Raw genomic sequence first — 24,648 nt, 5'->3', positions numbered from 1 at the left:
ATGGGATATACACTAGTACACACAAGTTCATCTATGGGATATACACTAGTACACACAAGTTCATCTATGGGATATACACTAGTACACACAAGTTCATCTATGGGATATACACTAGTACACACAAGTTCATCTATGGGATATACACTAGTACACACAAGTTAATCTATGGGATATACACTAGTACACACAAGTTCATCTATGGGATATACACTAGTACACACAAGTTCATCTATGGGATATACACTAGTACACACAAGTTAATCTATGGTATATACACTAGTACACACAAGTTAATCTATGGTATATACTGTACACTAGTACACACAAGTTCATTTATGGGATATACACTAGTACACACAAGTTCATCTATGGGATATACAGTAGTACACACAAGTTCATCTATGGGATATACACAAGTATACAACAAGTTCATCTATGGGATATACACAAGTATACACACAAGTTCATTTATGGGATATACACAAGTATACACACAAGTTCATTTATGGGATATACACAAGTATACACACAAGTTCATCTATGGGATATATACACTAGTACACACAAGTTAATCTATGGTATATAAACATGAGTTAGAGAAAACACAAGCAACCAGTGAGCATAAGTTTCATTTAATTGAGCACTATATACAATTCAAAAGCCTTTTTTTTTTATTTAAAGATATATTGTCCCCCTATAAAAATATTTTTTATAAATTTTTTTGTTGAATATGTTATTTTAATTTCACATAATAGTTATTCACTCTCACAAAAAATTGGGTCTGAAAAAAATTTATTTACCTAAGAAAAATGTAATTTAAAGCAAAAAATGGTCAAATTGTCTGGAAGACAATGAGTTTTTGGGTAATTTAACTGTTTATTTTGTCTTTTTATAGGTGAAATAATTTTTCCCCCCGTTTTTTTTTATTATGGAAGTGAACAACTTCATTAAAACTGCAAAATGGCCTATTCAAAGTCCGATTTTAAAAATCTTTATTTTTCATGATTTTGGGGGACAATACATCTTTAAAGGATTAAGCAGTTGTCACTCCCTGCTACCCTACTTTATAACAATAATTGGACATGATTACATGCATTGGCACATAATTGGGAGATACTCTATTAATAAGGATGCTAGATTAACAAGCACGAATGTACGATACTCGGGGTACAGCAAAAGATGCTGTAATGACGTCATAATGATAATGAACTGATAGTAGGCGCCAAAAGATGATGGACTGACCAATGAGAAGATGTTATTGATTAGTAGGAAATAATGAGACTAGCAGCCCAACGATTGGGTTTCCATTTGGATGCAAGTGCAGCACAAGTAATTGGATCAATCACAACGCGATGTATTATCTGATCTGTTGTATGTAAAAAGAAATGATGAAAGGAAGTTGAAGATGAAGTTAATAATTAATAAGGGTATATAATTTAATATCTATCTTTAGATGTGGATTATGATCAAATGCTTGTCAGCCCATGTATTATGTATCAAACACCATATGTCCCAAAATAGTCATCGTTTTACTAATTTCGGTCTAGAAACTAGACTAAACCATGCCCTTTGTCTAACCTCTTCCTAATGTATGAAATATGCTTATATTGTTTTGTACACGTAGGGGAATCATATATACAGTGTAATAAACTAAAATGTCCTAATATTAACAGTTAATACATATAGAAATAATCTCTATGGTTAATACAATTTTTTTACTCTTACATAGTTTTAAAAGAAATTATCACCCACTGTTGTTTATTTCAAACGTACCAAACTTAAATTTCTAAGCGAAAACAGGTGAGGGAACATAATTGTATCACTAATTGCTATATTCAGTATCAAAACTAAAATAATTATACATTTATATCGGCATCATTTTATTCATGCCGAATGTGACTCTGGCTCTTCTCTACGACTGCAGTGTCGTTTGCGTTTGAAGCCGTCTAACAAGTCTTGCTTCAGGAGCTCGGCGTTAAGTCTTGCAACTTCCTGTAAAATAATAAAAGTACAGTTAGAAAAGTAAACATTCCAAAAAGAGAAATAAAACAAAATGTGTATATTTCATTTGGGACACCCCAAGTGACACTTTCCCATGATACAAATATAGGGAAATATATGTTGAAATTGTGGTCAATATGGTCTATGGACACTCCTATTTAGTGGACACCCAAATAAAGGAACACTTTGTGGGTACCAAAAGTGTCCCCTTGTTACCGTAGGCGTCCATCATAAATAAATTACAAATTTTGTAGATACTGATGTTCCTTTATTTATTCTCTGAACTATCTCTTGTATCTCTACAAATTACAGTATCATTAGCAACTTGAATAAACACCGTGAAAACTATAATAAAACAAAGATTAGCATTACAATGTAGGCCTAATCATATCATCATCGTACAGGCAGACAAGCACAGGTCTGACTCATGGGGCTGGGGAACATGATACCCTAAAGCCTAGGGCTAGCTCTCAGCAATGAAGTAAAACTCACTAATTAAAAATACAAGTCATAAGTTATAATTACAATCACATGAATAACCATGTGTAAATACCTTGTAGCCTTATTGGAGCCTATGGTAAAGATACTTTTAACAATGATTATCTTTAAACTTTATGTCATAAAAAATGTCTTATTCTCTCTTATTACTTTTTATCTATCTGAACTCTAGAGGGCCTCCCGTAAGTAGGCTGCAGTTGCACTCCCACCCAAATCATCTATGATTTAACCTTAACTCCCACCCTTGCCAGAATAAACACAAGCAATGCAAAACTGGAAGTATATTAACAATATTTACCAAAACTATAAAGAATAAGTTAACAGTTTGTATTTTTGAATTCTTTTCGTTCACTTGTTGAAGCTCGACTTTTATATTTACAATTTGTTCCTTTAATTCTTTTCCTTGATTTTCAATCCAATCTTTATTCCGATTCTGCTCCGTCGATACCTTCTCTTCAGATATATCATTTATTCCTTTGAAGAGCTTTTTCGTTTCCTCCTCTAGCATAATCTCATGCTTTTCAGTTAATTCATCTGTGATTTTCTTTGTAACAGCTTCAATCTCTTCTGCATGAGATTCTGCTAACTGCTGTCGAATGTTCTGGAATTCTTGAACAAATTCGTTCTCTTTGTCCGATTTTTCAGTACAGAATTGAACCTTGAAATGGTCTTCAACTTCTTCTACTTTGGGTTTCATTTTGCGATCAATTTCAGCAACAACTTCAGAACGCTGTTGGTTTAATGCAATGCGATGGATATCTTCTTGATGGGCACTTTCATCTTCAAACCTTTTCCGATATTCATTTTCCAATCTTTCTTTTTCATCAATAAACTGGGTAACTCTTTCATCTAACTCTGAAGTTTTCTTCTGTATTTCTTGGTTAGCTTCATCAAGCTCTCGATGAAGTTGCAAAGTTACATCTTCTTCTTTCTCCATTTTCTCTGTTAGTTCCTTGTTGTGATTATTAAGAAGTGCAACTTGATCTTCAAAGTCTTTTTGGATGTTCTGACAAGCCTCTAAGTCCATCTCTTTCTCATCTAATTGGTCTTGGAGTTCCTTTAAATTCTGTTCTAATGCATCTCTAATTTTGTTATTAGTTTCAGCATCTTCTTCGCATTTCTTTTTCAATTCTTGCATTTCATTCTGGTGTCTTTCCTGCAGCTGTGACTTAATCATAACAATTTGTTGTCCATAAGTCTCATCAAGTTCTGCATGTAGTAAAGCCAATTGTTCACTAATGTTAGGTGGATTAGACGCTACAGCCTGTTGAAGTTGTTTGTTCATATAAGCAAGTTCGTCATCTGATTTCCTTTTAACCAGATCTCTTTCTTCTTTAATTTCTGCTAACTCATCATTTTTCTTAGCATACTTTGTGGCTAAATCCTGCAATAGTGTCTCTTTCTTAGTGACAGTCTCTTGTAACTTGATAACCTGCATTTGTGCTTCAGTCATCTCGTGAGCTGAATCTCTCTCCTTTACATGGAGACTTGTTGGATGTCTCCTTTGGCAAATTTTACAAATACTTTTCTGGTTACAGTTCCTTGACACATGGCCATGTTGTAAGCAGCTGAAGCATAGACCATTTTGCTTGATGTATTGCTGTTTTTCGGTTTCAGGTTTTCTGGCAAACGCTCTGCAGTCACTTAGGTGATGGTTATTCATTTTACACATGAAGCATGATGACATTCCACTGATACTGGTGGCTAGCGTTTGAGATTGGTTTCGATATCTTGAACTTTTTTCTGTGAATTTTGTTTCATTTTCTGGTATTAAGGTAACAGGATCGCAAACAATTTCAGCTTCGGTCGTCAAAAATGTGGAAAAGTCATTGAATGTTGGATAACTACCCTTGATTTGCATAGCGCTCACTGCGTTTCTTCGCCATCTATTCACTAACCAATCTGGTAATTTTTGAAGAATTTTCCGGTTTTCTCTGCTGTCATTAATAACTTCCAAGCCTTTCATTTCCTTCATTGCTATGTTGCATTGGTTCAGAAAGTCAGAGAGTCGCCTAAGGCCATTGTAATCTCTTGCTTGAATCCTTGGCCAGCTGTCTAATTTGTCTCTAAATGCTTCGGAAACTATAAATGGATTTCCATATCTTTTTTCTAAAACTGCTTTAGCGTTTTCATAAGCATGTTCACCTGGTAGCAGAAAGTATCCACTGACAACTTCCTTTGCTGGGCCTCCTATGTATCTCTTAAGGTAGTGAATTCTGTCTGCCTTAGAAATTCCTTTATTTTCGATTAAACATCTAAAGGATGCGTTCCAATCATAGTACTTAAGAGGATCGCCATAGAATATTGGTGGCTCTGGTGCTGGTATGCGGTTCATACTGAAGGCTGAAGAAAAGGCTTCTGCTAAAGCGTTTAAGTCTGTGGTACTGCTAGATTGATTTTGAGGCATTGTTGGTTGGGCTGTTGTTGCTTGTGTCTGTGTCATTAGAGGTTGAGGTTTGGTTAGGTTGCGAAACCTTAGTGCATGATCATTTGAGGTTTGGTGTGGGGTGGTCATAATTTCTCGATATCCGTTCTGAATTTCCTGTTGAATTGCATCAACTCGTGCATTCTCTACAGCTGCAGCTGGTTTAGCCTCTAAAACTTTGAACTCTGCTTCGGCTTTGGCATGTTCTGTTCTTTGCTGTGCTTCCCGCCTTATTTCTTCAAGCCTTGCTTCTGCTTTCTTAATTTCCATTTCAGCTTCCTTTGCTGTAAGGTCTGCTTTCTGTTTAGCCATTTTTTCAACAAATTGAGCAGTTTTGTTGGCTGCAGCAGCATTCGCCACGGCTTGAGCTTTAATGCTAACAATAGATCGACATGAACTCTTTGATGCTGCAGATTTTGAGGCTTGACACTCAAGGGCTAATGCATGTGCCTTATCCATAGCACTTGTTATACTAGCTTGGATGGAGTTGGCAATGGTGAGATATATGTTCTCATTCTCCAGGTGATCTTCGCGATGAATACCATCTCTATCTTGTGCATACAATTTATTCAATACGCACCAAGCATCACTATATTCCTTTAATGCAGCTTTAGCTTTGCATAATGCAGTTTGTATCTCAAATTCGTCGCTTGGAACATCTTCTACTCTAGTTCACTTGATGCTTCTTGAGCCTTTCTCCGAGTTTGACTCAACAGTTTTACTTCAGTAGCAATGCTAATTGACAGGGCCTTAGCTGTAGGGCGTCTGTAACTCTGTTCTCTTAGATTCATTGAGTTTTCATCAGCTAAGTTTTCACTGTTACCGTAGGCGTCCATTATAAATAAATTACAAATTTTGTAGATACTGATGTTCCTTTATTTATTCTCTGAACTATCTCTTGTATCTCTACAAATTACAGTATCATTAGCAACTTGAATAAACACCGTGAAAACTATAATAAAACAAAGATTAGCATTACAATGTAGGCCTAATCATATCATCATCGTACAGGCAGACAAGCACAGGTCTGACTCATGGGGCTGGGGAACATGATACCCTAAAGCCTAGGGCTAGCTCTCAGCAATGAAGTAAAACTCAACTAATTAAAAATACAAGTCATAAGTTATAATTACAATCACATGAATAACCATGTGTAAATACCTTGTAGCCTTATTGGAGCCTATGGTAAAGATACTTTTAAGAATGATTATCTCTAAACTTTATGTCATAAAAAATGTCTTAGGCCCTGTTTCTGCTGCCAACTAAATACCGTATATTATACGGTATTTTTTGAATACCGTATATATACGGTATATTTTTGGCAGCAGAAACTGCGCTCATAAAAAATATACCGTATTTTGTATACCGTATTTTCCCCACAAAATTTGTGGATAAAATACGGTATTTACAAATTTATACCGTATTTTTTGTACCCGTTTCTGCTGACAATAAAAAATACCGTATTTTTTTTTTACATGACAAAAGGTCAACATTCGTGTTTTTATTTTCTGTCGCTGTCAGCTGCTTTACACACGTGTAGGCCTATAGATATATTCGGCGAAAATGTGGAGCGAAGACGTCACAGTTTTACTAAATAAATGTGTGTGGGGAAGCTAAAATGTCTGGCCAACTAATAAAAGGGACAACCACATTTATAAAGACATTTCTAAAAAAATAAAGCAGGAGTATGGAATAGACTTTTCTCCAAAGCAAGTAAACTCAAAGCTGAAGAGCCTGCGAAAGCAGTACAACATTGCAAAAAACAATAACTCGGGGAGGGAATGAATTAATTGTCCCCATTACGATGTTTTCTGTGCTCTCACAACATCTCTATCACTAGGGCTAGGCTGTTGAAAGTGAGACGTAAAACTTCCTTTATTGCGACTTTTAATTATCGACCAAATAAATGAATGGCAATTTGGGTAAAAAAGATGAAATTTAACACGACCACCCAAGAAGTATTGTTAGCAGAAACGGGGTACTAAAAAATACGGTATAAAAAATACCGTATTTTATACCGTATTTTTATACCGTATTTTGAGCAGTTGCAGCAGAAACAGGCCCTTATTCTCTCTTATTACTTTTTATCTATCTGAACTCTAGAGGGCCTCCTATAAGTAGGCTGCAGTTACACCCCTTAATAGGGGTGCTACTATATTTCCAATTGTTCAATTACCTCTCTCAGATGATTATTTTCTTTTTTAATCTGAATGTGATGCTGAATTTTTTGCTTTAGGTTTTGATGGCCTACGAGCTTCGTATTCTCTGTCCTCAGGGCTTCATTGCTTTTCCTAGTCTTCTCAACATCCTGTGTATAATTTACAAAAAAGGTCAAAACATTCCATTCACAAATAAGTACCGGAAGTAGGCCTATTGCTGAATATTTTAATTAAATGATATTGGACGAAAGTATTCTAATAGTGACTATAACCTATGGTTGAGAAAGTATCTAGTGTTCTTCTACGGCGGTATTCTAAGGGTGATCTAAGGTACTAGTTATTTCTACTTATGTCTAGACCTCGCGATATAATATCACTAGAACTATAAATGTTTTATTTCTGACTAGAGCTAGTAATTGGTTGAAAGCACTAATTCGATATACATGTTACCTGATAAAAACATATATGATTTAATAATCTATTTCTGACTAGACAAGATAATGGCCTATAGTTGAAAATATCAGCTCAATAAATAATTCATTTCTGTACCCGATAATAACCTATTGTTGGAAGTACTAGTACTATAATTATTCTATTTCTGACTAATGGTAAAGACCTGTTAATGGCCTATGGTTGAAACTATTAGTTCAATCAAAAATTAATTTCTGTACCTGATAATAACCTATTGTTGGAAGTACTAGTACTCTAAATATTCTATTTCTGACTAACAGTAAAAACCTTTTAATGGCCTATGGTTGAAAATATTAGTTCAATAAAAAATGTATTTCTGTACCTGATAATCACCTATGGTTTGGAAGCATTACTTCAATAAATAATAATATATTTCTGCAAGTACTTGATAAATAAATACTTGATTTGCTCGACTAGCTAATTGGTACACTAGTTTTAATGCTCTCTTTTAGAAATCAAGAAATGGAGGTATCTAAATATAGATATCTAAACACTACTTCCGGACCACAAATATGAAGTGGACATAAGGCTTAAGAATTTGTCCTATTTTTATGGCAATTAAATTCATTATAATAGCATTATCATTAACACATTCAAAGAAAAATGAAGTACAGATATATTTAAGTACTCAATAACTATATAAACAAAATGGAAACTATGAATGTTACTGGGTACAAATTCACATACCTGTTCAAGTCGAGATTTTTCTTCCATTATTTCTTCCAGTTTGGATTCCAGCTGCCCTTTCTTCTCGAATGCTGTACATTCCAATGCTCTGGTTCTATAGTGGAAATAGAAATGTCAGTATTAACAACATATTAAACTTGCTATTTGTCCTTCTGTTGTAGCAAATGTTGAAGGCTTTGAGGTGTTTTTAATAATTACACTAACAGTAGTGTCAACAAAGACATCTACAGTATATTAAACACTATATACCGGCATGCCTTTGAACTATAGACCGGCTAAACTGTGGATGTCTGTTTCCTCTATCTTCAATACAATCAGAGCCACACGTATGACGCAACGATTGTGTAGCAAGCTGACTTAGAGAGCATTTAGTAAATTTAGCGGCCAGTAAAAATATGAAGAAACAAATAAAGTATACTTTGGGAATAAAGTATTACATATCTTGAAGCTACATATTATCAAATGCAGGCCTTTTTTCTGCCACTAGGAGCTAAGCCTACTCCAATCAAATCTATGTATTCATTCCTAGCCTACTGCCAAATTGCGTGGTACGGTATATAAAACAATGAAAGCCCAGGAAATATTTGTATACATCTCTTACCTCTCTAATTCTCCTGCAATTTGTTTTTTACTTTCTTCAACTTCGTTTAACACTTCTTTCATTTCAGCAATTCTAAAATAAAAAATAACTAAGTCAATTTTTTAGCATGCAGTCTAATCACCTGACAAGATGTCCAAGTGGGATTCTCCACTCCACAGTTCCTATTTTACATACAGTACACAAGAGGTGGAAAACACTAGCATTTACAGCACTTACTCTTTCAAGAGCCCAAATTTCTCTTCAATAACCTCATCCTTAATCTTGTTTGAACTGTCAAATCCATAATTAGCACGATCTGCCTGACTTCGTAATTCCTCTGATAAGTGTCTAATTTCCATCAACCTACAAACAGAATTTTGAAACTTATTAAATTAATATTATTAATACTGTACAAGCAAATATTTAGTTTATTATATAAAACGAAATAACTTTACCGTTCATTAGTTTCGTCCAGTTCCATTTGTAGTTGATGGCATTTATTTTCGTATTCTTCATTCTTTATTTTTAACGATTCAATTTCTTTTAGTTCAACCTGTGTAGATGAAATCAACATTATCATATACACTCACTGCAACCATGCCACCATTAGGTAGTAATAGTTCATGTTAGATTATTAATATAGATCACAATACATTAAATATGGTTGCAAATAATTATGTAGAGAATATCAGTGGCGTAGGTTCCTGGTTTAGCACTCCTAAGGGACCTCTAACACGGAGTAGTTGCAGTTGACTGTTCATGCCCTGGGGCCCCTCAAACTACAGGGCTCCTGGGTTTAGTCAGTGAGCGTGATCATAGACGTTACGCCATTGGAGAGTATACAAAAAGAAAAAAGAAAAGGATTTAGAAAAAAAAATCCCAAAAAACTGTTTAATACCTTAAGGCTGTCAATCTCTTTATTTTTTTCTTCTCTACTGCATTCAAACTGTTCAATAAGCTCCCTAGCTTTGGTTTGGCTGTCTCTCAGCACCACAAGCTCTGCTGCCTGTTCGTCTATACAGGTCTGAAGCTGGTCAGCCTGAGCCTGGACCTCGGATGTTGCACTCACTGTTGACTTCTGCTGGCTTTCCATCTTTCTAAGCTTGTTTTCATACATAGTCACTGTTTCAGACAGTTCAGTGTCTTTTTTTCGAATCTATTATATATATGTATTAATATTATTATTAAAACAAAAGTACACAAAGGATAAAATATAGATACAACAGGACTTATACTTAAAGATCAAACCAAAGTCAACCTATTTTTTTTTAAGGGGAACAATATATCTCCAATAATGACATACCAAAGTGTCATCTTACTATGCATATTATTCCAAATATACCTCATTTGGATTATTATTGTTTATGGTGTATACTCTATATACATATATATGTGTTGGGTAGAGATACCTACATTCAGAAATTTTCCACCCAGACTACAGTAGCGCTTATTTTCATGTTATCCTCCCAGCATAATTTCAACATAGCACCCACACAAGGAAGCTATGGGTCATTGAAAATACTTTTTTTTTTTTTCCCATAATCACCCTTAAGCTCTGTCTACACTATCAAACTAGTTTGACCAAACAAGTGTGATGTGCCCAAATATGGTAGTGATACGACCTCATCATGTCCATATATGGACACATCACATAAAGTTTGATAGTGTAGACAGAGCTGTACATGTTTTAACACCAATGCTTCTCTTGCTGCATCCCTATTAAATGTAATGTTATACTAACCACTTCCTCATGTTTCTTTTTCTGTTCTTCTTGTTCCAATACTGCTAGCTGTGTCTGTTTACTCAGCGCTTCCCTCAAACTGTCTGCTTGCATTAGAGCCTCATCTAGATCTTCTTTTAACATCTCCAACTATTAAAAAAAAAAATTAGAATACTAGTATGAAGAGATGCTTAATTCCTTTGAACAGCAAAATACTTAAATAATATAAAAATAATTAAGTATCTACCCCCTCTGTGACAATACTGTAATATTGGGACATCATTCATCTAAGGCTGCCATTATATAAAGCCCTGTCTACACTATCAAACTTTATGTGACAAAAAAATGTGATGTGCCCATATATAGACATGATTATGTCATATCACTACAGTATTTAAGCATATCACTACCATATTTGCACATAACACTTTTTTTGTCAAACTAATTTGATAGTGTAGACAAAGCTTGTTTTAAACTTAATTGTACCTCCATATTATGAGCAGCATTCTGTGATTGTATCTCTTCCTCTTTCTTTATCATATTTTCCTCCAATTTATGCAAATTGCTCGTTTGTTGTTCTTCAACTGTTTTCAACTCGTCACTTTGAGTTTTTAAATCCTGTATAGTGGACTCCAGTGATGCAAGGTCACTATCTGACCTCTGCTTCCCGGCTCTTAATTCCTGTACTGTTGTCATCAAATTTGAAACCGCTTCCTGTGAAAGAAAAACAATATAATTGTTGTTGCATATTTTTTAAATGCCCCCTGTTCATGGTTACTATATTTATAATTTCATAACTTTTCATTACAAAAAAGTTATATTCACACCTTTTGCCCATTTTAATGAAAAAAACAATTAACCAGTTTATTGCAGAGAAAGCAAAATTTGGATACAACTTCAGCAAGTGAATAAAAACTATACAAGCTTTCAATACTAATCCAGAATAGAATTCACAATTACCTTATCTTCATCTGATCGTTTTTGCATAGTTGTGATGGTGGATTGTGCTGTGCACAATTCTTCTCTTGCCTTTTGTAGCTGTTCTTGCTGGATGGAATAAAAAAAATTGTAGGACAATAACTGGGGGGGCCTAATAAGACATGACCTGCTAAGATAAATGTTGAAGATAGTTTACTATTTTGGCCTAAAATTGACACATGCTCTTCTCAAGACTTCTCGGATTAGTGACTAAAACACTGAAAGTTAGTGAACCTTAAAAAACCCAACGCATCTTTTTAAAGAGTAAGGGGCATACTTGTCACTTGTAGTCATCAATAGACATTATAGCGCTGTTTGAAGAAAATGTGTCGTCCACAGGTGTGTGCAATTCAGTCAAATTACACTGCAAGAGACAGCTTATTCTCAGACATTTACATTTGTATTATTTACCAGATGTGAACACAATCATTAGTGCATCATACCTGTGACTGGCATACTTTGTTCCTATGGTTTGCCGTTTCCTGTAGCTCTTCCAGTTCTTCTACCAACTGCTTCTGCTGCTCTGAAGCCTCACTTTGAATCTCTCTCATCAACATTCCACTCTTTTGCATCTCCAACTCTAGTTTTTCAAGCAATGACTGTCAAAGAAAAAGTTGCACAATTCAAAAAATTAGTCACCGATTAAAGCAAGACTGCAAACTGTAGCAATAATATCGGCACAGGTTCAAGGCTCTTCTCAACCATTGTTCTGGTGGTAGAACAACTCTTCTCGGAAAAGAACTTAAAACTGGTCCAGTGTACACATCATCAGAATCCAGTGCATCTTTTGGAGTAGTAGGTAGTTACCCCAGTGTACTGGTCAATCTCAGTTGTTCATGTTAGGCACTGCATTGTAGCTGCCATGGGTTCATAGAGAATTTTTCCTCAAATAATATCATACAAATACATTACAGGTTTACTGTACTGCACTGTAGTTTTGTTACCTGAACCTCGGACTCAAGCTGTAAGTTTTGTCCAGTCTTTTCATTTAACTGTGCTTGTAGGTTATCAGTCTGTTGCTCATTCACAGATACTTCTGCTTGCAATGCTACATTATCATCCTACAAAAGACAACTTTAATAATTTATACATTGGCGCAAACCTCTGTCATTATAATGCCTGTGATACCCATTTTTGAATCATTGTATTGTGAACATACTGACATGAAGACGGTGACGATATGTATGTGCTTTGTTCATTTTTCACGTGATTACTACATCAGTACATTTAATGCAACACTGAAAACAGAATCGTAATAATACAGAACCAGCCATAAAATAATATTGGACATAGCAACAAGCCAGGAGATCTACTTAGTGTAGAAACATTATGAGAGACTAGTTCAAAGCTCATTGCACCTGTAATCGGTCAAGTTGTTCATATACTTCATCTAGTTCTCTCTGCTTTGCCATCATAGTGTGGTCAACTTGGCAAACCTGTGAACAAATCATTAATATAGAACAATTACAATCTACAATAGAAAAGCATTCATACATGCAAGTAAATTCAGGTCATGTTCAGGAGACACTTTTAGAGAGAAAAGAACACTTGTTAGGTCCTATAATAGGTTTTCTATTGAATGCTAAAAAATACATAGAACCCCTCCTTTTTGGGACACCCTTATTAAGATAACTCTTGTTAGGTCCTACAATAGGTGTTCTATTGAATTCTCCAAAATACATAGAGCCCCTCCTTTGGGACACCCTTATTAAGATAACTCTTGTCAGGTCCTACAATAGGTGTTCTATTGTATGCTAAAAAATACATAGAGCCTCTCCTTTGGGACACCCTTATTAAGATAACTCTCCTACAATAGGTGTTCTATTGAATTCTCCAAAATACATAGAGCCTCTCCTTTGGGACACCCTTATTAAGATAACTCTTGTTAGGTCCTACAATAGGTGTTCTATTGAATTCTCCAAAATACATAGAGCCTCTTTTTTGGGACACCCTTATTAAGATAACACTTGTTAGCTCCTACAATAGGTGTTCTATTGCATGCTAAAAAATACATAGAGCCCCTCCTTTGGGACACCCTTATTAAGATAACTCTCCTACAATAGGTGTTCTATTGAATTCTCCAAAATACATAGAGCCTCTCCTTTGGGACACCCTTATTAAGATAACACTTGTTAGCTCCTACAATAGGTGTTCTATTGCATGCTAAAAAATACATAGAGCCCCTCCTTTGGGACACCCTTATTAAGATAACTCTCCTACAATAGGTGTTCTATTGAATTCTCCAAAATACATAGAGCCTCTCCTTTGGGACACCCTTATTAAGATAACACTTGTTAGCTCCTACAATAGGTGTTCTATTGCATGCTAAAAAATACATAGAGCCTCTCCTTTGGGACACCCTTATTAAGATAACTCTCCTACAATAGGTGTTCTATTTTATGCTAAAAAATACATAGAGCCCCTCCTTTGGGACATTAAGGTGTCACTTTTCTGTGAAAGAAACAAGGAGAAATATCTGTTTTAACACACATCATTCCCTATTTAGAAGACACCAATTTTCTTTGTAAAAACCTTTGAGCACATTTTTTATCTTGTAAATATTACTACCTTAGTACATAGAATGTTAAATTAATGAATTGTGTTTTAAAATTTTGTTATTATTATAGTTATATTTCTTAATATATTGTTTTTGTAAAGTCTGAATCGTTGTAAACTCTTTAAATACAAATTTAAATAATAAATTAAGGTTACACTTTTTTGGGTATCAAAGGGCAGTATAGGTTCTGATCAATATTTGAATTAAAGGACAGGTGCGGGCAAAAAATTTCTATTGATCATACATTCCAATAATTATCGATCTATAGTTTCCCCTATGTTTCATAATTTTTGGGATTTTATTTGTGTTACACGAGCTTGTAGAAAACAAGCACTTTCTTATCAGTGGGGGGATAGTTCAAATTACACAGTAAAATCTCTATTCTTTTGTACACAAATTTTGTAAATAGAGAGAAATTTTAAAAAGCTATGAAAAACAAACGGTGTGGTAAAAAATGTTATCAGATGACTAAATATAGGTAATATAACTTGAATATTACATTTCTGGTATTTTTATTCAACTTCAGATTTTTATTTTCATGCTATAGCAAAAATTATCCACCGTATATCCACCATCTTTTTCACCTTCTAGGGAGTCACCATAAATGTTATTACATTAGGTTAACTACCTAACTACTGAAAAAAAGTCTTCCTGGTTTTTATAGCAGAATTTTGCCAAATTTTGTATTTGACCATTTTAAGGGAAATTTATGTTTTTTCGTCTTGATTCCTTTTACAAATACTTGATTTATGTACAATTAACCAGATATTATATTTAAAATTCATGCCTGTACCTGAGCTTTAAAGTAGTGTTCTCATAGAATCTATAGTCAATGTATATAGTCTATAGTATTCTGGACATTGCGTAACAAACAGAACAGATATTTAGGAAAGCACATTACAAACCTTAACCTGCAGTAGATCCATGTCTTCTGCCGCTTGATGCTCAATGCGTACACATTCTTTCTTCTTTTCATCAAGTTCTTTGTAGGCTAGCGGTAATAATACTTTAAAATCTTCTGATTCATATTTGATAACTATCGACAAAATTAATTAGGTATTAGATATACCGTATTTATTTGAATTATTTGAATAAACACCCTCATAGAACATCATTTTGAATAGACGTCCTCCCCTCACCCCAATTAAACGCCCCGCCACATGCATATACACAAAGTATTGAATTATAACACATTTCTATTTGTAGAATAGACCAAGCATATTTTGATATTAATTGTCTTGTATTTTTTCATATTTGGGGAGAATTTATTTGATTATACATGTTACCATATTATAATAAAAAAATAAACACCTTCCACGAATAAGCATTCCTCTTATAAACCCTACTGAACAATAAATGCTCTGGGGCCCTTTTTTCGAATAAATATGGTATCTAGGTTACAATTCAATGTGTGATAAGATATTAATGCACAGGCCACATTGCTTGAAATAAGAAACTTTTTTTATAGAAAGCGCTACCTTCGAATTGATTAGTTACAGTTTCCAGTTGTGTTGTAAGAGAACTGATTTGATTGGTTAGTTGAATACGTCCTTGTTCAAGCCTCTATAGAACAAACAAAATTATAAAAAAATTATGCCATATAGGTTTTAGAAGAAAGGTATTTCAAATTTATTTTTACAAAATGATTCTCTTATCTCACCTGGTTAAGTTGCTCTGTTTGTGAAACTGTTTGTTTTAAGTTGAAGCATTCTGTGTCTGTTTTTTCAAGTAGTTGTAATAATTCATTGTTTTTATTCTGAAAGAAATTGCAACAACAACCGTTGAATAATTAATATTAACTGAATGCATTACATATATAAGTAATAAAAGAATGTATAATTTAAAGTAGTCTATAGGCACGGTCTTATGTAATGTAGTGATAGATTCTATCAGCATAGACATGCCGATAGTCATTATTTTGTGTGATGGCTATCAGGACTTTCAAACGTGCATGAAATTCCTATCAACAAGGTCAACAGTGTGTCTGTCTTATTTTCTATTGACAAGGTCAACTGTGCTGTTTAATTCTTTTTGTGTTATTGGCATAGAAAACTAAGAACATGGTCTCATGTGCTGATGGGGGAAAAAGAAACATGTTGTGTTGACAGAGCCATTGCTCTGTTAGTCACTTTCAAATATTTTACCTGTAATTTCTTAACTTCATCCGTCAATGCCTCATTGCACTGTTCCACCATGTGGTCAGGCATTTTCTCTCCTAATATCCCACCATCTTCTTCTAAGTTAAACTCTGGTACACCTGGCGTGTTGTCTTTAGCTTGCATTATCAATCTAGATCTCAAGTGGTAGCTAGCTTTCTTGGGTGTAGTAATTGTCTGAAAAATAGGTATGATAATTGATCCTTAGTGGAAGCTTTATAATACCATCTACCATCCAGATGCTCGTAGTTAGGGTTTTTTATGGATGAGGAAAACATCCCACCCATGACATGCCCACAGCCCCAAAACAAAAAACATCTATGACAATCCACATAGTTATAAATGTACTTATAATTTGATGAAAACCAATACTTCAGTAATCATTTTTATTGACAATTGGTCAAACAGTCCAACGCACTCAGTGTGCTGACTAGGCGCTAAACCCCATGCCTGCGATGTCAAAGTAATATGTAGGTTTGCACATGTTTATGGCATGGGGGGGGGGGGGCGCTGTGGCTGTGACTCAGCGTGTCATGCCCCCACCCCCATCTCAAAATCCTGCAACCGCTCCTGGGTTAATCATACTTTATTGTACTCCTAAGCTGATTTGAAAACGTTGTATATCATCATATTCCATCATATTATGGTAGAAACAGACATTCTAGTGTTATGACAGCAGTATTATGAAGACTCACCTTAATAGTTTGCAAGTGTAGATCATTAATTTCATCTCTTTCCATCTTGCTGGTTAACTTGATAGCATTGAGAGCATGCTGCAGTTCTTTGTTGGTTTTGCGCTCTGCTGCGACTTGTGACTCCAACTCAACCTGTTTGTGTTTGTGCAGCTCTACTTGTTCCGAAAGTTCTTGTTTAGCCTAATGCAAAGTAAATAAATTTTCAATTGACCAACTAATGATGAGCATAATGATGCAATTTGACTTTCTGTTAAGGCAGTTTTCCACTAGACAAATTGATTGCACATGCATATTATATGTTCATCTTATTTTTGTAACCTGGAACAATGTGCAACCAATTATAACTCAGGAATTTGCGATTAGCTAGTGGGAAAAAGGCTTTGGTGGTTACATTTCAGTGGTTGGTGATGTCACATGGTTTAACATAGTACAGTAATTTTAAAACAGCAGCAGAATGTAAAAATGAAAATGGCACCTAACCTAACTGTTTTGGATTCAGCACCTCAGATATGACAATCTTGAAGAAATAAGTAACCACATAAAAACAAAAGTAAACAAAATTTAAACTTACTGCAATTAACTGTGTGGTAAGTTTGTCTATCTGCGAACGAAACCGCTCAACCGTAGCCACCGCTGTGTTGCCTTCTCGTCCCTGAGTAGCACTTGAGGGTGTGTTACCAGTCTTCTTTAATTCTTTAAAAAAAAACCCAAAAAGCATGACATTCTTAAGTTTACAAAATAAGACAGCATAACATGCAATAACAAAATTATAACCTGGTTAAAATACTATATAACCTGGTTAAAAAAACTACACCCCGATTAAAAAACTACACCCTAGTTAAAAAACTATAACCTGGTTAAAAAACTATACCCTGGTTAAAAACTATAACCTAGTTACAAAACTATACCCTGGTTAAAAAAACAATACCCTGGTTAAAAAACTATACCCTGTTTAAAAAACTATAACCTGGTTAAAAAACAATACACTGGTTAAAAAACTATAACCTGGTTAAAAAACTATACCCTAGTTAAAAAAACTATAACCTGGTTAAAAAACTATAACCTGGTTAAAAAAACTATAATCTGGTTAACTACATACCATCAATCTCACTAGTAAGCTCTTGAAACTGCTTCTGTAGTCGTTCTTTGTGTTTCAATGTTTCTTCTTTTATACTTAAAACAGCACCTGATGCCTGTAGGGCTTTCAATTCTGATCGTAAGTGCGAGTTCTCCATTGCAAACTTTGCAACGGTTGGGTTATGCTCTAATTGTTTTTTTAGATGCCCAATCTCTTTCTGTAGGTCCTCCTATGTTGTAATAAAGATTTAAAAAGATCTATAAAATGTATAATTATGTGGTATAAATAAATGTATGAAGAATTTTTTAAAGAAATGAACAGTAGTTTGAACAGCAGGACTGTTTTAGCAACATCCATAAATACTACTAATTCGTCTGACAATTATTATGCGCATAGTCAGGAACATGTGTGCATGTGCAGAATAACTGTATAAAAATGACATTTTATATGTACTTATACATTTTTTTAAAACCAAGACTACTAAAATTAACAGGACTCTGAACATTTGACTATCTCTCTACAATCAATAAAGCTCTATCTACACTATCAAAAAAAAAAGTGTGCAATGCACAAATATGGTAGTGATATAACATCATTATGTCTATATATTTTTAAGTTTAAAAGTGTAGACAGAGCTTAACACTCAGCACCACCAACAATTTCATTCAAACTGCATATAATATAACAGGGAACTCTGGAGAACAATGGTCATCAACCAGACATGATACCAGAAGAAGCCTTACAATCCTGTTGTCTCTGTCATCTAATGTCAATTTCTCCTTCTGTGCTTCTTGAAATCTACTGAGGGCACTCTCTCGCAACTTAATCACCATCTTGTTTGACATCAGAAAGTTATCCTTTTTCTTGCACAAGTTCTGAAGCTGTGAAATTTTTCTTGTCAATGTCTAAATAGAAAAAAAAAATGTGTACCGTAAAAAAGAAATAATTCAGGTAGGCAATGTGGCACTGTAGCTTGGCAGGAAATGTCATCCCTTATCAGAGTGTTGGTTCAATCCTGTCCTAGTAATTTTCTGTAACTTACACTTATGATGAGTTTAGAAAGGATGGGTGTTCTTGTAATTGGTGAGAAAGTAAATACAAACTAAGAAGCCTTACTTTGTTGGCCATGTCACTTTTCTCCCACAAAAGCATAGCCTCAAAGAAACATGTCTGCCATTTATTGGTATCACAACCCTTGGAAGAAACTGGTCCGATCTCTATGTTTAACAAAAAGAAGATATTTTTTTTTATTCATTCATTTAAAATACAACAAAAAGAGTAAATAAATACTAACAATTAAAACACTAAAATGGATACAAAACTTTTCAGTTTTTTCTCGATTTCGTGTTGGCCTGACCTGTGTTATCGACTGGATTAGTGGGGATTACACCAGATGAATATTGACTAAGCTTATCCTTGAGCCTCTTAATCTCAGCATGTAGCTGTACCACACTACCTTGGGTATCTTGATTTATCACGGCCTATAGGATAAAAAAAACTAATAGATTAAACAACAGAATGAATAAACGCATTTTTGTATTATTTAAGCATAAAATTGAAAGTGGTGTACAGAAAATTTACTTTATGTACTTACCCGGTTTTTAATCATTTTAGCTCTTCTTGCAAAATTCAAAGTTGATATGGTTTCACCAATTTGACTAAAAAAACACAGCAGAAAACATTGCGTCCGGTAATTTTACTCTTTTTAATAATATTTGTTAAGCACACATACTGTATTTACCAAAGCGCTCAAGCTTAGTTATTTACCTGGGTAAGTTTTTTCCTACCCATGATAACTGTACCCATGAAACCAACTTACTGGGTAAATAACTATGTCTGAATGGGCCCTAAAATGTATTGAAAATAAATATAGCAATGGAAAATAATATTAATTATTATTAAATAAAATTAGAGATAAATTACCGAGAACCAGGATGAACATTTGCAATAATAAACGTCTTTGTGTTGCCACCCAATGCATCCTGAAAATAATAACAAAAACAATAATTACATAGTTATTTTGATTTTGGTCTCGACTATTTTTTTTCGGTCTTCATTCTAACTAAGTGCATTATTAAAAGTTCAACATACCCTCAGAAGAAAGCTAAGTTTTGACTCCCTGTATGGCACATATCGATTTTTTCCTTGTCCGATATCAACAAGTGCTGTGATCACGCGGCCTAACACTGACAATGATGAGTTAATACTGCCTGCTTCTTTTATTCTTGTACCGACTGCCTGTGTATCCTTCTGACGTTCACTGCCGGCTAAATCCACCATGTGTAGATGAGATACTCGAAGGTTGCTCACGTTTCCTTGTTTTTCCTTAAAGACAAATTTTAAAAAAATAATCAAATAATATCACTACCATATTTAAGCATAAAATTAAGCCCTGTCTACACTATCAATTCAAACTTTATGTGACAAAAAAAGGTGGTATGCCCATATATGATGATCTCATATCACTACCATATTTTGGCAAATCCTTTCTTTACATCCTTACTCCACTTAAACTCTCCTGTTTTTTTATACAAATCTTCATGGAATAAACTACATTCATTGAGTAAATATGAATACTATACCTTTGTTTCAATAGATACAGTGAAGACGGCGTGACTCCTAGAACTTTCACGGTTCATTGATGTGGCAGCAACTCGACGGTTCAACCATCCTCTACACAAAACCTACAACATATAATATGAAGTATAGCTATGTTCTAAAGTTATGAATACTAAACATTTATTTCTAAAATAATTTTATTAATAACAATATGATGAAATGAATATAAAAAGGGACTTAACTAAGCAAACATAAAAAAATGCAAACCAACAAAGGCTGCACAAAAGGTAATATCAATAGTGTTTTCAGATATTTGGTAAATTTGGATTAAAACTTATAATGTATTATTTATATAGCACAAATTCCATATACTGTATATATGTTCAAATGAAGTTTTCACATTATTACCCTGTTTTTTTCCACATATGGAAATATACTTCTATAATATTGCAGCCAGTAATCAGCGCAGTTGACCAGAATACTGGGGCTAGCTTAGAGAATGAATTTCCTTATTTTGGCAGGGATTGAAGCATGGAAAAAGGTTCAGAAGTGATGATTAACCAACAATGATTTTTTATTAAATTTCCACACAAACCTGATAAGCATCATGAGGACTGCTGACAAGGTTTTCAATAAGTCCATCTGCATACACACCATGCTTAACATTTTCTCTCAGCTGCAGGCAGTTTGAAGCATGGTCAAGAAGGTCAAACACCTGCTCTTTGTATATCTCCAGAAATGAACATTTACACGAAAATTCAAATTGATCTCCACGCTAAAAATTAACAAAATGTTGAAATTCATTACGTCATTAACAGAGAATATAAGATACTTAATATGAATCTTTTAACCTCTGTGTATTTTTAGAGTAGTTAAAGGTGTATAGAGGTTATGTACTTGTCAATTGTATGACCCACTATATGACCCACTATATGACCCCCGGGAGAGGTGCATCATTTGTCTGATGTACGTCATATGAATACCATGACACACCTCTGCGTCAAAAAAGTGACTTTCTCTCAGGTGACCATGACGCACCAATTTTGATACAATGTGACCATGTTGTTAATGATATGGTGGGTGGTAAAAAGACAGACATTGATACACCATTGTTTATTGATGTGAAGTACCATCTAGGTTTTTTGCTGCGCAGCACCCCTGCATCAATAATTATTTGTAAATGACTCTCTTGGGGGTCATGTATAAAGGGTCATACCATTGACAAGTACATTATTTCCAACAAATCATAGCTGAATTACACAAGCATACCTTTTCTCTCTCTCTTTCAATCAAACTAAACAAATAGTCAATACTGCGAGGAACAACACCTCGCAATGGGTGTTCAAAATTCTCTTCTTCCGAGGGACCTGAGTTACACAAAATAATATAAGAAGCTGCATTAATACTGGAAAATAATAAATATAAAACCAGATACAGTAATAGTATCTAATTTAGTTTATAATACTCATACACATATTATTCAATTATTGTACATAGCATAATAATATGAACAATTAAAATATATATTGCCATAATGAAAAACTTGGTTACCCATCATTGTAAAAGTCTTCCCTGAGCCAGTCTGACCACTAAAGCAAAAACAAAAAATTTGACGCTGGGGTTTAGAATAAAGTATTATTTGTTTGGTTTTTTGTTTCAAATCTTGAAATTCAATAAGATATTACAGTAAATGTATAATAAAAAAGATACTGAGAACATATTAAATAATAATTAACAAAAACTTACTATGCAAATATGGTACCATTGTAACCAGCAATACAGCTCTCCACTGTTTTTCTACCAACAGCATTAAACACAAATTCCTGTCAAAATAATGTTAACCCAAGTTAGTGTGTGTATTATGGTGGAAATGAGTGAGTTAAATCTCATATTTATTTACTTTGGGGGAGTTATTGATGTCAATAAATTTAAAATCTAATGTTACCAACCTGAGTTGTATTTTCATCAGCTACATGGTCAAACCGATAGGCTTTCTTTTCTGGTTTTACAGCCTGGACGCATACAGTATCTGGAGGGCAGACTTCCAGACATTTTCCAAGATTTAAATCATTCTCTGAAGGAGGCCTTATTCTCAAAAATACCTTTATAGAATCACCATCACTGTAACAGAAGAACAATTTATAACTTCTTTATGTTCCAAGAGGAAAATCTGTACTAAAAATGTAAGACTTTATGTAAAACTCATCCACTAATGTGTAAGATTTGGTAGAATGAGCAATGTAAAGTTACAACAAAACGGATTTTATGCTGGTCATCTTGTAAATTTGTCAAAATTATTTTTGTGTGTTTTGTTTATGGAATAGGCCTAGGTCTTTTTATGGTTTGTTTAGTATTTTACAAAACTCTGCAAAACGTTTAATAAACAATTCCTTTCTACTCATGCATGACCACGTGGTTAAAGAAAATCATCTGAAGTGAATGCAATGTATTGTAGGCCTATTTACCTTTTTGCATCTTCACCTGTAAGTAAAAAAAATATTAATATTTAAATCATATTTGAATTTCATATTACTACGCTACATAATATAGGCCTAATAAACTAATTTGAAAGTTTATTTTTAAAACAGATTCTCCTAGGTACTAGGCCTAGCCTATCCTAGGCTTAAAGTAGTGCCTACTAGAAGCTAGTACTAGTAGGCCTAGTAGTAGCCCCTTTCCTCCCTGGCCTACCTACTACGTCTAGCTAGGCCGCCCTACCGTTATTATTACTACTACTCCTACTAGCTAATAGAGGCCCTCTCTAGCCTACTAGAGGCCCTACTACTAGCTAGGGCTAGGCGCGCATATAGCTTTCCTGGAGAGGCTAGGCCTAACTAAGAGTAGAACTTCCTAGCTGAGCCTACTAGGGCCAGGCTATAGTAGGCCCTCTAACTAGTAGAGTACAGGGAATTTTTCGAAGTCTGTCTAGCCTACTAAAGTACTAGGCCTAGCAGCCCACGAATTTCACGTCGGCAATCGGCAATTGCCGACCTTATTGCCGACCTTAAATTGTCAGAGGACGGCAAGAGATTGCCGACCTAGAAACTAGGCTAGATCCCTCCTTTCAAGCCTCCTAGCAACAACATGGTACTTTAAGGGATCGTATCAATGAAATTTTAACAGGCATATTCACCACCATGTTGTGTTTAGTTAACAAACCATGGAATTAAGATGATCCCTGAATTCACTCAACCATTACATCATTTTGTGTGTGAGCTGCATGCTTTTCTATCAACCAAGCTGGCTGGGCACAGCGCTGCGCGCCACAGACCTGTGTAGGGGAATACCCTGTTATGCCAAGCAAGCAACTATGCTCTGTGTACGGCTAGCTCCAGAACCATGATGTTCAGCAATTAATTATCAAATAGAATTTATCTTGTAGATTTTAGTGTTAGGTTTTTATATTTTAGTTAATTTTGCTAGTTCTTTTTGCATAACATATAGCTAGGGAGGCTAGGCCTAGCTAGGCCTTTTAGGTTAGCAAGAGGTTTAGGCCTTGCTTGGGGTGAATTTTCTATTTTTAGAACTGCCGAGACTGCCGACCTTGGCGAATTTAAGGTCGGCAATTTTTTGCCGACCTTCTTTTTTCTGAATTTCGTGGGCTGGCCTAGTGGCTACTAGGTCTAGCCTAGCCTAGGCCTCCTAGCTAGGAATCACCGGGCCTAGCTAGGGCCTAAAGGAAGTAGCCTGCCTAGGCCTAGCTAGCTAGCTACTAGGCTAGGCCTAGCCTAGCTAGCTTAGATAAAACTATAAAATTAAAATATAGCCTAGGAGGCCTAGCCTAGGCCTACTGAAAGGGCCTACAGACATTTTGTAGTCGAATTACCTGAATCTACTTTCATTATTGATCAGTTATTATATTTTTTTTTTTCGCTTTGATGATCTTCTAGCCTTCTGTTGTCAGAGTGTGAAGGAATTTCGATTTTCGAAACTGCCGCCGCCGATATTATTTTTATGATGTGTGACGTGTGCTGTCTGATTAGGCTCACAAAAAACTATGAGATGAGTGTTTAATAATATTGTATTCATATTTAAAATCTATAATTTACAAATTGATTGTAAAATATTTATTTATACATACTTT

At 34.7% G+C, this 24,648-nt stretch overlaps 2 protein-coding genes across 2 annotated transcripts; both read right to left on the bottom strand.

Moving 5' to 3' along the window:
- Window positions 1-1,024: 1,024 nt before the first annotated feature.
- Window positions 1,025-24,406, bottom strand: LOC140057596 (kinesin-like protein KIF15). The gene is made up of 34 exons (XM_072103312.1): window positions 24,391-24,406; window positions 23,030-23,045; window positions 22,514-22,685; window positions 22,311-22,387; window positions 22,116-22,153; window positions 21,834-21,931; window positions 21,160-21,339; window positions 20,588-20,689; window positions 20,097-20,330; window positions 19,929-19,987; window positions 19,600-19,663; window positions 19,363-19,486; window positions 19,122-19,222; window positions 18,749-18,910; window positions 18,027-18,234; window positions 17,499-17,620; window positions 16,928-17,107; window positions 16,221-16,409; window positions 15,737-15,832; window positions 15,555-15,639; window positions 14,982-15,112; window positions 12,878-12,955; window positions 12,464-12,580; window positions 11,963-12,118; window positions 11,502-11,588; window positions 11,028-11,255; window positions 10,563-10,691; window positions 9,720-9,977; window positions 9,277-9,374; window positions 9,059-9,184; window positions 8,843-8,914; window positions 8,242-8,335; window positions 7,101-7,232; window positions 1,025-1,992 (listed from the first exon to the last, which is right to left on the bottom strand). The coding sequence occupies exons 1-34, from the start codon at window positions 24,404-24,406 to the stop codon at window positions 1,885-1,887; spliced, it is 4,137 nt and encodes a 1,378-aa protein (XP_071959413.1). The 3' UTR covers window positions 1,025-1,884.
- On the bottom strand, window positions 2,047-6,130 carry LOC140057132 (uncharacterized). Its single transcript, XM_072102678.1, has 2 exons — window positions 2,555-6,130; window positions 2,047-2,346 (listed from the first exon to the last, which is right to left on the bottom strand). The coding sequence occupies exon 1, from the start codon at window positions 5,381-5,383 to the stop codon at window positions 2,714-2,716; it is 2,670 nt and encodes an 889-aa protein (XP_071958779.1). The 5' UTR covers window positions 5,384-6,130; the 3' UTR covers window positions 2,047-2,346; window positions 2,555-2,713.
- Window positions 24,407-24,648: the final 242 nt, after the last annotated feature.

This window comes from Antedon mediterranea, chromosome 8 (assembly GCF_964355755.1).
Source record: "Antedon mediterranea chromosome 8, ecAntMedi1.1, whole genome shotgun sequence".
Taxonomy (NCBI): domain Eukaryota; kingdom Metazoa; phylum Echinodermata; class Crinoidea; order Comatulida; family Antedonidae; genus Antedon; species Antedon mediterranea.
Note: the sequence above shows the minus strand (reverse complement) of the source record. Positions and strands in the feature narration are given on the sequence as shown.